The sequence below is a fragment of the Falco rusticolus genome, chromosome 4 (genome assembly GCF_015220075.1).
Source record: "Falco rusticolus isolate bFalRus1 chromosome 4, bFalRus1.pri, whole genome shotgun sequence".
NCBI classification, from domain to species: Eukaryota; Metazoa; Chordata; class Aves; order Falconiformes; family Falconidae; genus Falco; species Falco rusticolus.
In genome coordinates this window covers 36,863,361-36,879,624 of record NC_051190.1, presented here as the reverse complement: position 1 = coordinate 36,879,624, position 16,264 = coordinate 36,863,361, and the positions used below count along the sequence as shown (strand labels likewise).

Below are 16,264 nucleotides of genomic sequence, written 5' to 3'. Positions count from 1 at the left end.
GGGGTGTCACCATCTGCAGAACACACTCATTGCAGCACCTTCCCTGGCGCTGCCCATGCAGGCAGAAGTGCCTGTCATGCGTGGGGCACTGCAGGGCTCTCGCTGGGGCTGACTGGGTCCGATATGGGGCTGGGAGCAGAGTCGGGGACCCTCCACGGGCACAAAGTGAGCATGAGCTACTCCAGCTGTTCGCACCAGACAACACATCTGGCAGCGCCTGGGCTGTGCCATTGCCCTCGCACACTCCACAGGGCAGAGCACTGAGAGCCAGCAGCAGCCCAGGATGCCAGGGTGAGCCAGGCAGGCATCACACACCACTGCTGCCTTTGACTGGCAGTGGCTTCTCCTGCATCCCGGGCGCTGGGGCTTGGCAGCACAGGCAGCTGCAGGCTTGCTGCTCACCAGGGCTCAGCACGGACCAACAAACCACCAGGGAATGGCATTTCCACCCCAGCTCCTGGAAGCCCAAAGGTGGGCGATGGACCGGCGCCGCGCTGGGCAGGCTGTGTGCCATGATGGGTGGGCGATGGACCAGTGCCACGCTGGGCAGGCTGCGTGCCGCGACGGGTGGGCGCTGCCTCTCCGTAGGGATGCCAGTGGCTTCTCAGCTGTTTAACTGCTTCACCACAGCATCCTGCCATGGCAGCTCTGCCTCCGTTTTAGAGAGCAGGATGTGCAGGGTGCTGCTGCCAGGTCCTCTGCTGTCAGGAAGCTTAGTGAGAGGGCAGGTGGGCAGCTCAGGGCCAAAATTTTTTGCTGGATGGTCCTTATCTACTGAGGGAGAAGGCTGTCTTCTCCCTTCTTCTCTTGGCTATTTTCTACTCAAAATTAAGGAAGTCTCAGTCCTAGATGCAGATGGATAACTGAGTGGACACAGCGTGATGCTTCCCTCAGGTACAGGCTCTGGAGGCATTTTGGGGTGCCTTTGGCACAGGAAATTGCACCCCTGCTGTGAGGCAGTATGTGCCCATGCACATTCCTAACCCAGCTCAAACAGAAAGGCAAATGGATTTCCCCCAGACACCTTTGTGTGAACCAGCTGTGGGCAGCGGCAGCTGGTGGTGATGGCTCTTTGCTGTGCTGCAGGTATCGTGCATGTGGGATGAGATCCTGTGGCTGCGGCAGTGTGTCACCGTCTCCCAGTCGTCCTGCTCCTGCATCCTGCAGACGCGCTTCAAGATGCTGCTGGCCATCTCGCAAATGCAGGTGAGGGCAGGCCTGGGCAGGGAGTGAGTGCTTTTTTGGGGGCACTGTGGGCTGGGCTCCCTTAGGAGCAGCACATGGATGCACCACAGGCAGGAAAACCCCAGGCTCTGCTTATCCTGCCCAAAGCTTGGTCAGTGGCAGGCCTGGGTGCCCCTGCCTTGTCCTACCTGGCAGGACCCTGGTCATGGGGCAATGAGGTGTCAGGCTTCATGGTAATCTTGTGCAGAAGAGCTGGGGGCTGCCAGAGAGTGCTTTGCCAGGCAGGCTGGTTTCCAGCAGGCAGCTGCCAGTCATATCCCAGCTGCCCAGACCCACAGAGCACTGTGCTTCGAGGATGTCCCCTGACATTCTGCATTCTCCTGCCTTCCCATCCCATCGCACAGGGGCTGCTGGGCATCCAGGACCTGGGACAGGTCTTCTTTGAGCCCGTCAAAGACAAGCAGGGCAATATCCTCATCGTCACCCTGAAGGAGGTGAAGACCAACCAGACCTTTGAGAGCGTCCGCTGGGTTCCCATCTGCAAGCTGCAGACCAGCCGCAAGTCTGTGTCCTCCCCGGAGGAGCCCACTGCTCTGGACACACTGCTGATCTCCATCCAGGTGCTGCTCTGGTGCCGTTGTGGTAGGGTATTGCAGTGGGCTCTGTTGTGGGACCACCAGCGCTCCCTGCTCCCCCTCAAGCTGGAAAGGCCACAGCAGAGCCTGGGCCACCAAGGGTTCAGCCCTGGCTGTGGGTAGAGGGGGAGCAGAGCCCAATTATCCTGCAAAAATCCTGTTGCTTTGAGGGGAGGCGTCAGGCTGGTGCCGGATTCATCCCAGCAGCACTGGATTGTACTTGCTCTACTACTTCCCATCCACTGGCTGGGCTGGCTGTGCCATGGGAGGGTATGAGAAAGCCCTGCTGCGAGGGCTTGCTCTACCCAGCGGTGCCTTTCTCCTCAGGACAAGTTGGCTTACCACCAGCGGAGCAGCCATGCCCTCTCCCCGGGGCTCTACCTGGGCTACTTGAAGCTGTGCAGTGCTGTGGATCAGATCCGAGTGCTGGTGCCGGAGAGGGTCCCCAACATCCTGTGCCATGTCAAGATTCGCTCCAACCCCAACATCTCCAGGTGGGGCTTGCAGGGCAGCTCGCCTGGAGCAGCCAGGCTCCTCTGTGCCACCTAGCCTAAGAGCACCTATCACCTCCTGCTTCTGCTCTCAGGCTCCTGGCAGCCATGTAATATTCCCTCTCAGCTCCACTGCCTGCTGTGCAGGAGAGCCTGGAGCTGGAGCAAATGCAAGGTCCCTTCTACCTCCGCAGTTCACACACCCCTTGGGGTGCCGCACCATCTGGGGGAGGAACAGCTGAGCAAACACAGCTCTTGCCCCAATTGCATGTTCAGATCTACCCTGAGCTGCTCCTTCCTTCACGTGTGTCTCTGTCCTCCAGGGAGGAATGGGAATGGCTGCAAAAGATGGCCAGCGTGGAGGAGCCTGTTCCTGCAGAGCCAGAGGCTGAGACCTCCCAGAACCACTTGTTCCAGGAGCTCCAAGTGGCCATCAAGGAGCTGATGACCCTGGTCAACATCCCGTTGCAAGAGGTATGGGCAGGTGCCAAGGTCTGGGGAGGAGGGAGGGGAAGAGGCTGTGCAGCACCACGTTGGTCACTGTGGCAGGCAGGGTACCACAGCCCTAGTCCCTCTTTAGGGGCCTGAAGCATTGATGAGAATTTAGTCCCATGCAAATAGAAGGCACGTGGTGGACAGCCAGCATCTGAGGCATCTGCCTGCCCAGGGACAGTGTCCACGGGAGCTGTTTGTCTTACCCTCATCTGTACCTCCGAAGCAAGGACGGTGAATCTGGGTTTGCATTATAGTCATGTGGTTTGGTCCTGGTTTCAGCCCTTGCAGCATGAGACCAGCCCAGCTCTGCCCCTCCAAAGTGGGATGGTCCTGGCCAGTGGTGGGATGGAGCTGCAGCCCCCTGGGCCAGACTGCATGGGGAGAAATCCCTCCTCCACCATGCTGACTATTTGCTGGGAGGGTGCCCACCGGCCCTAGTGCCAGACACGTGCTTCTGGCCGGGCAGCTGTAAGGGCACCCCTCTGAGCAGGGCTGAGGCCATCACTGGTGGCACTTCTTCTGCGACCCTGTCATATTCACTTTGACTAGTAATTTGGAGACTTTTTGGAGAAATAAGACAGAAAGGCAGATGTGCAGATTATGCCAGAAGCAAGGAGTGTCTGGTTGTGTGCTGAAGCAGCAGTGTCCCCTGTCTGCAGCTGGTCCCTGAGGACTCCTCTGTGGATGAGGACTCGGTGGGGGGCCCACTAGGTGAGGTTTTCAGCTGTGACCTGCAAAAAAATGTGTCTTCTTGCAGGCCAAAGATTTCCGTCTGTACAGCCAAGAGGTGCTGGACTTTGGGGGCCAGGTCTCCTTCCTGCTGCTGCTGCCTCCGTCGGATGATGTCTGCACTGCTCCAGGGCAGAACAACCCCTACACCCCTCGTTCTGGCTTCCTCACGCTGCCGTTACAGATCTTCGAGCTAGGTGAGGAAAGGGAATGCCAGAACCCAGCCTTGCTGGTCTCTTTGTTCTCTGAGACCACCTGAGAGACAGGCAGCGGGGTGGGCTGGAGCTTCCCCAGGAGAGAAGGGATGGGTAAAGGGGGATGCTGAGGGCTGTCCACGCAAGCTAGAGGACAGCGTTGCCTCCTCCCTGTGTTGGGTGAGTGGGGAGGAGCCTGCAGGGCATCCACAGCAAGGGACATGATATTTTTCATTCCCCCATCTCTTTTTACCTTTCCTCAGTCCACTTCTTCACATACGACCGGGAGTTTATCACCCAGTACTGCCAGGTGTCAGCCCTCCTGGAGCTGGAGTCGCTCCTCTCTCAGCAGAGCCTCAGGGAGGCATTCTCTGATGCTGAGCTCTCCACCGCGAAGCAGAGGCACCAGCAGGTTCAGGACTACATCCAGGTACACGGAGTGGGAGTGCGCTGGGAGCGAGCCAGGCTCAGCAGTGCCTGTGGGATGTGGCCAGAGCAGTCATGCCCTGGATGATCTGCAGGAGCATCCGCACTGGGGCTGTTCACTGCTTTTGGTGGCTGTGACCCCACGGCACTTCTCTGATGTGGCAGATGGGTAGCAGCAGACAGGGCTTTGTCTAGCAACTTCATACTGCAACAGTCAAATTAAAAATGCTGATTAGAGAGCCAAAGGCTCCTGCTCTGCAGGTCCCCACCTTGGTAGAAAAGGGCCTAGAAGTGCTCTTGGGATGGACGTGCAAAAGAGCACCTCAAGCTGCCCCTTTTCCCAGTACCCCTGCCTGCAGCAGGCAGGTCCTGCTGAACCAGCAGCCGCTGGTGGTCAAAGCAGCATCTTCCTGCCTGAGAGCACTTTCTTGGGATTTTCTGGCTTGAGGATTCCCCCAGAGCTTTCACCTCTGGTGAAAGGTGTCTGAGGAGACCCTGTGTTTTGCTGTGGGGCTTTTTTGTTGCTTGCTTTTTGAAAGGGATCCTTCATTTCCTATTCTGGCAGCAAATGGAGGAGATCTGGCGTGAGATGCGCTGGATTATGGATGCCCTGCAGCACGCCCGGTACAAGCAGCCCTCCTGTGGGGTGTCTCTCAGTGGCTTCCTCAGCGAGGCTGGCGGTGCAACAAAGGAGAAAACCCAATCCACCTCGTCCCACCTCGACTACCTTCCCTCCCCAGCACCCTCGCCAGAGACAAGCCGTAAGCTCAACTCGGGTAAGGACCCAACTTTGCAAAGCTCATGCTAGGTGGGCTCAGGGGCTGCCCGGGTTCAGGGGGGCCAGGATCTGCTCTGGCTGGCTGCACTGTAGCATCGCAGGCTGAGCCAGTGTTGGGAGTTTGGGCAGGGCAATCAGTCTTGACTGGGGCAGAACCTGCTCTGCCTGCGCCTTGGCAAGCACAGCACAGGTGTATGGCAAGGGGGTAAACGCTTGGGAGCTGCCTTGGACTCTGCCTGGTGTAAACCCTCTGCCAGGGCTGCCAACAGCAAGCCTGAGCCCCTCTTTGTTTCTCTTACACTCCTCACAGACTCACATGGGCTGTCAGACGAGGAGGGCTCCTCAGAGGTGTTCCTGGCCACCGACAGTGACTATGACTCCAGCAGGGCACAGAGCCCGAAGGAGCTTGACCTGGTGTACTCCTCCTCTGGGCCCGAATGCTGCAGCAGGAGAGTTGCCCGCACCCTGCGGGACAGTGCCCCTGATGTCCTGCAGACCCACGAGCTCAAGACCCCACCACCGCCGCCACCACCACCACCACTGGAGGAGCCCCGGCCGCCCCCTGAGCTCTACGACAGCGACTTCGTCCTGCCCAGCCGACAGATTGAGCTGCTGCGCATCACGGAGAAGCGGCAGGCTTACTGCGTTCGGACCAGCAGCCTGGACTTCCCCAAACCGCTCTGCCAGGTGGCCAGAAAGTCCTGCCCTGGCTCCGTCGACAGCTCCCCGACGGAGAGCAGGACCGTGGGCCACTGCAGCCAGCTCAGGCTGGGGACTGGCTCGACACGCAGCCCCGAGCGTGGCCGGGGTGGGCAGGGCTCTGAGCCTGTCTTCCGGACGCGCTCAGCTGAGTGGACTCAGAACTTCCAAGAGCAGCCGGAGCAGCCTGGGTGCTCGGCCAACCGAGGGAAGAAGCCGGGCTCTGTCGCCTTGCAGGTCTGCCCTCAGTACGAAACTGGACTCTCCAAAGAGGCCAGTGTCAAGGTACCAGAGCCTGCGAAGGGCAGCATTGCGCTTCTGCCATGCCCGGACAAAAAGGGCTGGCAGGGTGGGGGGGCAGGCAGCAGGGTGTCGTGTGTCCCTTGCCTGTCACTGCCCTCTCCATCCTCCACTGTCCCAGGGGTGAGGTCCTCTGGAAAGCCACAGCCCTCCTGCCCTGCATCCCTCTGTCCCTGCAGTAGTCATGGGGCTCCTGGCAGTGCGGCACGGAGTGTGCAGCTTTGCAGGAGCGATAGCCGGTGCTGCAGAGGGAGTGAGCCAGGGCCAGGGGTAGAGTATTTTGGGGGGACAAGGCAGTAGAGCTGCGGTTCAGTTCGTGGTCTGTGGTTCAGCAGCTGACAGCAGGCTAGTGCCACCCAGCATGGGCAGGCAGTGAGCAAAGGTCACACTGATGGGTTTCCCTTGCCATGTCCTGGTGTTCAAACAAATCAGCCCCCTAGCTGAAACCCAGCCATCACCCGCCCGTCCTGTCCCCACCCCCCCCAGCCTCCCCTTCCTAGGGTCTGCGCTCCCCCCCACCAGCCCCTTGTGCCTTTGCGGAAGGGAGAGCAGGAGCCACTCATCTCCAGCCCACAAAGGGGAGCAGGCAGGCAAAGCTGCCTCCTTGCTGCAGGCATTGGGGTCTGCTGGAGCTGCTGTGCAGCCTGGTTCCTCTCTGTGAGGGCTTTGCTACCGAGAGCTCACCCTCAGTCTGATCATCCTCACCTGCTCTGGGTGGGATCCCTATGGAGGAGGTATCCCAGGGCACGCATCTCGGACAGGTCCCCCTCCAGCTCTGCCACGTCCTTTGCTCCCAGCAATGAAGCTCCTTCCCCTGTTGAAATTTCCCTTCCCATGTTCCCAGTGCCCGGAGCCGAGGCTGACAGAGCAGCCCGAGCGCAGCCTGCCCATGAAATGGCAGAGGAAGGACAGAGCTGATGGACTGATGGGTTTTATTGCTGGGGTGTTTTGATAGCCGGTTTCTCCACACACGGTGAGGACATTGGAAGCAGAGGGGAATCTGACTTGCAGTATTTATTTTCCATTCGAAAAATTACCATAGATTTCTATACAACTGAAGTGCAGCCCTCGGGTTCCTGGCGGGCTGCCCACGTGGCTTTTGAAGTTGCAAAGCTCTGGACACGCCTGCTTGAAAGCGTTTTACGATGTTCTTCTCGAAGAAAGCCAAGTTCAAAGGAAAGGCTCCTCGGCTGGTGTAAATCAGCTGAGCCCTGCGATGATTGTTCGGAGCTGGCAGAGTTCACGTGGGCTGAGGGCTCGGACCACCCTGACGGGGCACTGCTCGCGGCGCTCTGCAAGCCCTTACGGATGTGCCAAAGGAAACTGTCGCCCTGCCTGAGTGAGGATGGATGTCCCGCTTTAGGGCCTTTGAAGTCAAGTAGTGGGCTCCCAACGGTCATTAGCAACCAGAGCCCAGATGGGCTTGTTTTCTCGGCTGGATTTGGGATTCAGAGGGCAGTCCCCAAGGAAGCAGATAGGCAGGGTGAGGGTAGCTGCTGGTGGGAGAGCCCTGAGCTTGTCAATGGGTCGAGGTTTAGTGCTGATTCCCAAAGAGGCTTCAGCTCAGCACCGCTAGTTTGGCAGAGCCCTTGTGGTTCAGCTGGCCTGAAAGTCTGGATTCTGCTCATGAGAGGGACTTGATGCAGATCCCTCCATGGTGCCAGGAGCGAGGCTGAGACTACCCCTCTCTGGCTGCAGGTAATGGGGTGATGGGGCAGCCTGAGTGGAGCAGACGAGCTGTAGGTGACACATGCAAGAGTTGAGCTGCAAGGACTCGGACAGTACAGTGGAGGCAAGAAAGCAGTGCATGAGTTTGGGTCCCAGGTCTCCAGGTGCAGTGTGCCCACAGCTCTGTGCCAGGATGCTGCCACTGGCTCACCAGGCGCCATCGCGGCAGCTCTTCCTCCACCCTAATGACTGCTGTAGGACACTCTGCGTGCTACCTCTGTCCCCCAGTTCCTCCTCATCCCTCCCCCTTATCATCCATTTCTCCCACCTTTCTCTCTCCACAGCTGCACATCACCAGCCAGACGTCCGCCGGGGAGGTAGTGAAGCTGGTGGTGCTTGAGATGAACGACGTCTCCCGCAGCATGTTGGGGGGCTCAGCTACCTTCTGCTACAGTGAGGAGCAGCTGGACCACTTTGGACTGGTGTTCGCCTCCGACGAGAGCGAGCGGTGGCTTCCCAATGACTTCTTGCCTCTGTCCCTCCAAACCACCCAGCCCGAGGGGCGGTTCTACGTCCGGATCAAGGAGACGTCCCCTCTCGTGCTCCAGTACGGACCAGCGACTACTGTATGAGAGGAGGAGAGCTGGCCGAGGGGACCTCAGCTTCCAGACAGCAGACAGCTCGTCTCTGATGCTTCCTTCTTCCACAGACACCCTCTCATCAGGCGTCCACGGGGTGGAATGGGATCATACTGGGCTGTGTGTTATTTGTGTTTTGTTTTTTTTTTTTTTTTCTTTTTTTAACCAAAGAGACATCGAGACTCAGTTTTTCTGACTGCAGAAGAGGAGGGTGGAGTGCGGAGACCTCAGAGCTTGGGAGGAATCTCTGCAGGAATGGAATTTTTGAAAGTAAACATTTTTAAGGGGAAAGGGGGGGAGAGAGGGAGGAAAAATATTACAAGAAGAAGCAGCAATACTTTTTTTTTTTCTTTCTTTCTTCTTTTTCTGAAAAGCCTTGTTTGGGAATCACTGAAGGCAAAGCCACAGAGGATTGCTGGGGAGGGTTGTGGTGTCAGTGAGGAGAGTGCACGAGTCACAAGGGCAGCACTAAGAAGGGTGCTTTTCTGTCTGCCCTCCTTTCACTGTACCTGGAGAAACAATTCTTGCACATAGTTCTTGGAACAAAATGATATTATTTTTTTCCCGAAAAAAATTAATAATTGTGCTAGAGACACTGGAGTTGTGTAAGAGGTGAAAACCCTTTGACTTGTTTTAAAGGCAAAAGGAGTCCATGCAGCCAGCCCCATGCGCACACAGATGTGCACGCAGCTGTGTTGATACCACCGGTAGAGGTTTGCTATAGGGCATCCTCCGCAGCACCCTGCGCACCACCCTGGGATTTCCTTTCCTCCTCGGTTGCCGTTTTGTTCTGGTGATTGTGCTTGGCCTCTCTTGTTTGTCCTATAGCATGACATTTTGTTAGCCACTAGGTCTCTTGTTAACAAGGTTATTTTTCTGATCTGTGGTCTATAGTAAAGATGACTGCTGCTGACTGCGTATCACTCTTTTCCTTCTTGCGGCTTGATGTGTGGTGTTCCTTCATCCCCCAGATTAGCCCTGATTTCAAGGACTGAGCTCATCTTTCCTGGAGTGTTTAATGGGATGCTTTCCACTCGGTGGAGGTTTACGTTAATGTGTAAATCACATGTGTGGCAGCAAAGTGCAAGTTAAAAATGTTTTTCTGGGCTTCGTTGTTCTCTAAGGCAGTAAAAAAAGCTTTGGCATGCAAAGGCAGTCACCTCCACGTGGTGTTGGAAACCCGATGGTCATAGGGCCCGAGCATCTGCAGTTAAATGCGTTAATCCGGTCCTGCAGCCTCCACTGAGGGAAGAGCACCAGGAGAAGAGCGTGGAAGGCTGTGAGAGCTCACAGCTGTATTGCAGCTGGCGCAGACACTTTCAAGCGAGTGGCAGCAAGCAAGGTGTGAGGCTAGCGGTCCTTCACAAGGTGAGGCTCATGTTGCTGGTGCCTCTTCAGCAGCCAGCTCCCTCCCCTTCCCTTTGCACTGAGGGGTTAGGGCTGGGCAGCAGACCCCTGTCCCTGGGTGCTGGGGTGAGAGTGGGGGCTCTGCAGGCAGCTGTGCAGGGTCTGCCTGCCGATGACTGCCGTTGCTCCTTGCAAGTTCGTTGTTCCTCGCCTTGCTGCGAAGAGCCGGCGGCACGCTGTGCGGTGCGGGCAGGAATATGTCCCAGCACGAGCCCTTCGCCACCCCGCGTCAGAGCCACTCTGAAGGGGAGGATCGTGTGCCAGCCCCTCAGCTGGTGCAAATCAACAGCACCGCATTGACGTCAGCGCAGACACCGCCATGGGACGTGGAGGCAAGCGGCAAAGGAACATTTAAAAAGGCATTTCTCCCATCTCCTTTCCCCTTTGCTCAGCTCCTGCCTCAAGTTAAAACCAATCCCACTTCCCCAGGTCAAGGAAGAAGCAGGTCAGGGTGGGCAGAGGTTCCCATGGAGTTTGTCTGTGTTGGGCATCCACGGGCATTGACATCCCGAGGAGGCAGGAGCTGCAGGGTAGCCCTTCCCTAGCAAGAGCTTGTTCACACACATCACCTACTGATGCTCGGAGCCTGGGGCAGAGGAGAGGGAAGGCACAACTGGTAGAAAACTATTAAGTGGCTTTCTGGAAGTCACACAGTGAATTCAGTATGAGAGCAGGGCTATGTACAGAAAGCTACATCTGTGTTCCTGATGCTCCTGAGCACAGATCCATGCAACTCTTACTGACCTTTTATTTGACCCCAGAGGGGAAAAAAGCTTCCCCTTTTCTTAAGCAATTGTTCTCCATTTCTAGAGCCCTGCTCCATCAAGAGAGATGGGGCTGTGATGCAAAGCCAGGCACTGACTCTGGCCAGGGTGGGCATGGGGCCAGCTCTGCCACTAGACCCTGCTGGGGTCTGGTTACCCACATTTCCCAGTGAAGATCCCCTGCCCATGGGAGGGTCTCGCTGGCCACAGAGCAGGGTGTATTACTTGGCTGCAGGGAACAACAGCAGTATGTGGGTTTATGGGAGTTCCTCCCTTTGCGTGGAAAAGGATGGTGGAAAGAGCAGGGGCCTGTGCAGAAGCAGAGTTGGAGGCAGCCGGAGTGGGAAGGTTGGGAGTTGAGTAGCAGTTGTGTAGGAGATCCCCTACCAGGGGCACTTGGGCATGGGATGTCTTGGTGAAAGCTTCAGTCCTCCTACAAGCATGTCTTCAGCCCCGTGAGATGGACTTTACAGACACCTCTGCCCTGTGCTGGTAAATGATGCATAATAAGGTGGGACTACCATAAGAGCAGAGCAAGGTGGCCTGGGTGAAGAAGAGGGCTTTCTGGGGCAAGCTCTGCTGCACAATGTTTCTTGAAGAATGGCTTTTGCAAGGGGGTTACATCTTTTCACATTCACCTTCTATCCCTAGGTGGCTTCATGGGCACATCCCAATGTTTTCTTTCCAAACAGGTCTTGAAGCCTTCAGATGCTCTCCTGCCCTTCCCCATGGCCAAGGAGTAGGAGCAGAAACCATGCAGGCTCTGTATGCAGCAGTCTGTAAGGCTGTAATCTCAGTGTTGAGGGCTGTGGGGAGCCCATGTGGCTGCTTGAACCAGCCTGGAGCCATGAGCTGTTTACGTGGTGGCTGGTTTTTAATATTTGAAGGCTGTATCACACGTGGGTTTTGGGGTCTTAATGGCTCAAGGCCTTAAAGGGCATTGAGGCTCTGGGTTAGGCCACTCAAGCTTTGCTCTGTAACTTCTTCACACACATTCCCATGACTCAGTTGCTCTCTGTTTCCTTCTTTCTTCAGCCCAAAGCCATGCACCTGGCTGAAAGTGGCCCAAGCAAGGCTGGTATGGGGCTGACAACCTCCCACCAGCTTTGGCAGCCAGCATGGTGTGATGAGCTGTGCTCTCAGGTGAGGAGCAGCCAGGGCACTCATTCTCAGCAGCACAAGGATTAACAGCGTTTGTCCTGGTAGGTCTCCTTGCACTAGTGGCAGAGGTTTGGTGAAGGGACTGTCTCAGTGGGGACCAGCCTGATACTCGCTCTGGCATGTGCACCACAGCACAGGCGATGAAGGAAGGTCCCCCAGGCACCTGGTCTCAGCCCTGCTGTCTCCTGCCATGGGGAAGCAGTGGAGATGGAACTGGAAGAGGCATAATTTTACTTGTAGAAATCCCTTTTCTCCAATATTTTAATGAGCAAAGCAGGCTAGAATCCTGGGAGACTGTGCCTGCACAGACCTGTATCACCAGGCAGAGACACCTCTGCCCCTGCACTGCCCACATCTCCAGAACTGCCAGCCACGGGTGCTGCTGATGTCCAGGCCCAAACACCGCTGTGCCCACACATGCATGCACCCACCCACTGGGCATGCACCCCACCTGCAGTGTGCATTAACCCCCTCCCCGCCAGTGTGCCACCCAGATGCCCTGCACGCACATTGTCCCTACCTGGTGCTGTGCACTGAGCTGCCCTGGACAACCCCACATCCCGGCGGGAGGCACCCTTAAAAACCTCAGCTGGCTTAGAGCAGAATGAGCAACACTCGTCTGGGAGATGGGACAGAAGCAAAGGGCTGGGAGGAATTGAGAGCAGCCCATTGTCCACACACCTGAGCTCAACAGGAAAGCTGGCTATGCCAGCGCTGTTTGTCCCCTGCCGACCTTCAGGCAACAGCAAACCAAGTGGCTCTGGGGTTTCCTTTCTGGCTGGCAGCATGCAGGGTCCGAAGGCAGCGGTGGGCATCGCATGGGGATGCGCTTCCTACCTTCCCTGGGAGGCAGGGGCCGGTCTCCTCAGCTGAGGCATGTGGCCTCCTCTTCCAGGAGCTCTGGAGAACCAAAAGATGACGCTGCAGAACAATCTGTGAGGGTTTTTTCATCTGTTTGTCAACATCACTTCTGTCAGTAACAGCAGTTAAATGCAGATCAGTGTATTACTTTTTGCTGTTGGGGACAGTGAAAGCAAAATATCAACTTGGCCAATCTGGCAACCAGGTCTTCTCCTCCCTCCCCTTGGAGGTAGACCCAGGTCCAGAAGTGCAGCAGGAGGAAACTGCCGCGCTTCTGTGAGGGTTAGGGGGAAGGTATTAATTTACATCACCAGAAGAGCCATGCCTGCATGGTACTTTGCTCACATTGTACAGCTTCATAGAAACAAGCTTGAATTGTGACATTGAATTTCCTCCCCAAAATCAAGAGCTTGTTGGCATCAGTTCTGCATTTCTTTTCTCCCATCCAAAGGAAGTTTCTCGGTTTACTAGAAACAAATCCAGCTTTGTGTTTCCCAAGGTTTGGTCCTCTAAGTCTGGGATGTGGGATTTTTTTGCTTTTTTTTTTTGCCTTTTCCTCTGTCCCATACCGCATCTTCCACCCTCCTCCCCAGACTCTTCTTCTTTGTTCTGGTTACAGGGGAAAGCCGAAGTGTTACCCTTTCTATAAAGCAGCTGCAGTGTCCACAGAGGAGAGGTGCTTTGAGCCTGATCTGTTGAAGTCAGTGGAAGCCTTCCTTCCCTCAAACAGGAGGTGAGAAAGCGAGCAAGAGTCATGCCAGCCATCCAAAACGCAGTGGAAGTTCTAGGGCTATTCCAGCACATGCAATTACCAAGTTAATTATTGCTCTATCATCTGTAGGAACTCGGTACAATTACTGTGCAGTTACATTGACTGTTTACCCACGTAGCTTATAAATAGAGTTGCCACTTAATTGAAATGTGGTGCCGTCAGATTTATGCCGGGTGAATGAGGGGGTTGCAGAGTGCCCACACTTTCCATCCCCAGCACAGATGCCCACGGAGGACGCAGCTTCGCCGAGCAGCCGCTGAGCAGAGCACTGTTGGCCTGAGGCTCGCTTTCAAGCAGCCTTTACCCAGGTGGCTGAGGTTTCTTCGAGAAGCCACACACTGGTCTACTCTGTACGCTGTGGGCAAAGCCACTTCCCATGTGGAACTGGGCTGGGCAACACAGATTTCAGACCAAGGTTGCAATTTCCCAACCACAAAGACACTTGGACTGGAGGAGATGAGAGTCCTGGTAACGTTAGCACCATCGCAAAGTTCCGGCTTTGGTGTGTCTAGGATTTCTTGGCTTGAGGTTCTCCAAACCCACCTATAGACCAGGCAGCAAACAGCTCTTTCCACCCCATGAAAAATCTCAGGTCACAGGAAAGTTTCCTGTTCCAAAGCAACCTGAAAAATAAAACAACATGAAAACAGTAACTGAACATACAAAGGCAAAAATTCATGAGGAAACGATAGTGCTTTATTTGATATTTTCCACTCTAAAAAAAAAAAAAAAAACTGAAAACTTTATTCTTTAATCAAACTCATTTTCACTTGAGAAACCAAAACACGGCAACAGGCCAGTGACTATCTACAATTCTGGTTTTGGAGGACAGCATCTGGTGAAATCAAACAGTCCCTTATGGACGTTTATATTATGGCTAAAGTTGCTTTTTGGTGGGAAGAAAAAAGAAAAAACCCAACAGATGACGTGTTAAAACAACATGTTTATATGGTTTTTCCCTCCAGCCCTAATCCCATAGATTGTAAACCACGTGCTTAAAGCTGAGCATGCACTTTGCTGACTCAGGCTTCAAAGAACCTTTGGAGATGTGTTTGTCCTGAAGTAGTTTAATGTGATCTGTAAATGAAGATAGCAACAAAAGTATGATTTTGCTCTTGTTTCTTTGACAGTTTCTGAGCTGCTGGACCACATTCCTAGACTTGCTGTGCCACTGTTTGAAATGGCTTGGCAGGCAGCAGGAGCCACAGCCGCTGGCTAAGAGCAGACGGGTGATGGGCACATCCTGCAGCTCCTTGCTGGGGAGTCGCTGGAACCCACTTTTCCCCTGCCCCTGCCCCCAGGAAATCCCAGGCTGGAGCCGGCTGCCCAGCCCACAGGGGAGCACAGCAGCTCTGCTGTCGAGGTGCGGTTTGCTGTGGCAGAAATAGCTGCAAGAGCTGCTCCTGAGCCAGCTGCATTCCTCTCTTCCCCCAAAGCCCCGTGTGGTGCTGGCCACAGCCAAACCACAACAGAGCCCTCTGCGCAAACAAATGTCACTGCTCCTGTTTGCAGTCATAGAGGGCCCATCGCTGTGATGGTATCAGTTGACCTGATTCCCAGTATTTTCCCTTAAGACATCTAGTTTCCAACAATGCCTCAAAACTGGAAATTAAATGCACTAGGTGCTTCTGCCAAGGTCTGGAAATGCATCCCACCCTGGCCTGTGCTGCCTGGAGAAGGAGCAGGAGAAGGGTGAAGTGTCCCAGAGAGGATTAACAGCGTGTGCTGCGGTTCACGGGTGAGTGTTGCAGTGGGGGAGCGTACCGGGAGATGTTGCCTTCCCAAGTGTTGTGCTATTCCTGGACCCAGCACTGCTGTTCCTGCTCCTTCAGGAGCAGCACACTCAGTTAATTGATCTGCCTTGAGAACAAACCCAGCCTGGTGCCCTGCAGGGGACCTGCATGGTCCTGCTTTGCTCATCGATGCAAAGCTCAGCAGGTCACAAGGTGAAGACTTTCAAACAACAGCACAGCTTGTATGAAGGCACCACCTCTGTGCATCTTAGATTTTCACTCTGCCCACAGTTTACCCTGTAACAACACCAGTAAGGTGAAACCAGGTGCTAAACTCTACTAAATTTATCTTAAAGGATATGGAAAATGACCAACTAATTATAGATCCATATATCCATAAAGAAAACATCCTTCGGGTGGCATTTGGTAGAGCAGCCACAAATACCGCGTGTGTTTGGGCACAGGAGAAAGGGAGGGAGAATATGCCAGGGCCCCACTGTCACGCCCTGCAGCCAGTGTTGGTAAAACATGAGCGTGGCTCACACCACCAGGCTGGTGGGCAAGCCCTGGCCGTGCCTGGTTGCATCCTCTCGCAGGGGCTGCCTGGTCCTGCCACGCTGCCCATTGCCAGCACCACGTAAGAAGCCACTGCAAGGCAGTAGTACCCAGCACCCTCACACCAGGGCGGAGGGTGTGAGACAGAGGCAGCCGGCCTGCCTGCATGGTGGGACCCGGTGCCGCGAGGTCTCACCCCAGGGTTTGGCTTTCTTGGCGTCTAACGAAGGGCTCTGCAAGGGGCAGACCCTGTGACACAGGCTGCATCACTCCACTCGGCTGAGCACTGAGCATGGATTAACGGTGCACCCCAACTGCCACGGGGACTTAAATCCCAGGTTTTGTTGTTCTGACTGTAAGTGGAAATGTACCTTTTAGCACCAGACTGAAGCATAAATATTGGTACAAAGTCTAGGGTGCGGGATTGACCGGCTCAGGGCCATCTGGTGCCATGTGCTGCCATGGCAAGCAGAGATGGAGCCAGGCTAGCAGAAGGCTGTGGCCCCTTGCTGGGCAGGCCTGATTGTGCAGGGATGTGCACAGTGGTGCAGACAGGGAGCTTGTATGCTGTCAGAGGTTGGGATTCCTGGATGGCCACAGGTTAACTAAAATAGAGGTGGAAGATACATTAGAAAGTCTATAGGAAACACCCATCTGGACTATTTTGTGGTGGTGTTTCCTTCCAGACGACTTTCCCAGCCCTCCTGCTTTGCTAGGTTGACTCAAGGTCAAGTCTCAATGAAGTCAACTGGAGACTTGCCCTTGGCACTGGT

The 16,264-nt window shown here is 55.3% G+C and overlaps 1 protein-coding gene across 1 annotated transcript in view; it reads left to right on the top strand.

Moving 5' to 3' along the window:
• The window catches only part of ANKFN1 (ankyrin repeat and fibronectin type III domain containing 1), a 41,284-nt gene extending 32,162 nt beyond the window's left edge, over positions 1-9,122 (top strand). The window contains exons 11-19 of the mRNA XM_037387249.1: positions 1,087-1,206; positions 1,590-1,805; positions 2,148-2,314; positions 2,635-2,785; positions 3,564-3,732; positions 3,993-4,159; positions 4,721-4,931; positions 5,244-5,917; positions 7,945-9,122. Of these exons, the coding sequence (XP_037243146.1) occupies positions 1,087-1,206; positions 1,590-1,805; positions 2,148-2,314; positions 2,635-2,785; positions 3,564-3,732; positions 3,993-4,159; positions 4,721-4,931; positions 5,244-5,917; positions 7,945-8,232 (2,163 nt within the window). The 3' untranslated portion in view covers positions 8,233-9,122. The remainder of the gene's footprint in view (positions 1-1,086; positions 1,207-1,589; positions 1,806-2,147; positions 2,315-2,634; positions 2,786-3,563; positions 3,733-3,992; positions 4,160-4,720; positions 4,932-5,243; positions 5,918-7,944) is intronic.
• The last annotated feature ends 7,142 nt before the right edge of the window (positions 9,123-16,264 follow it).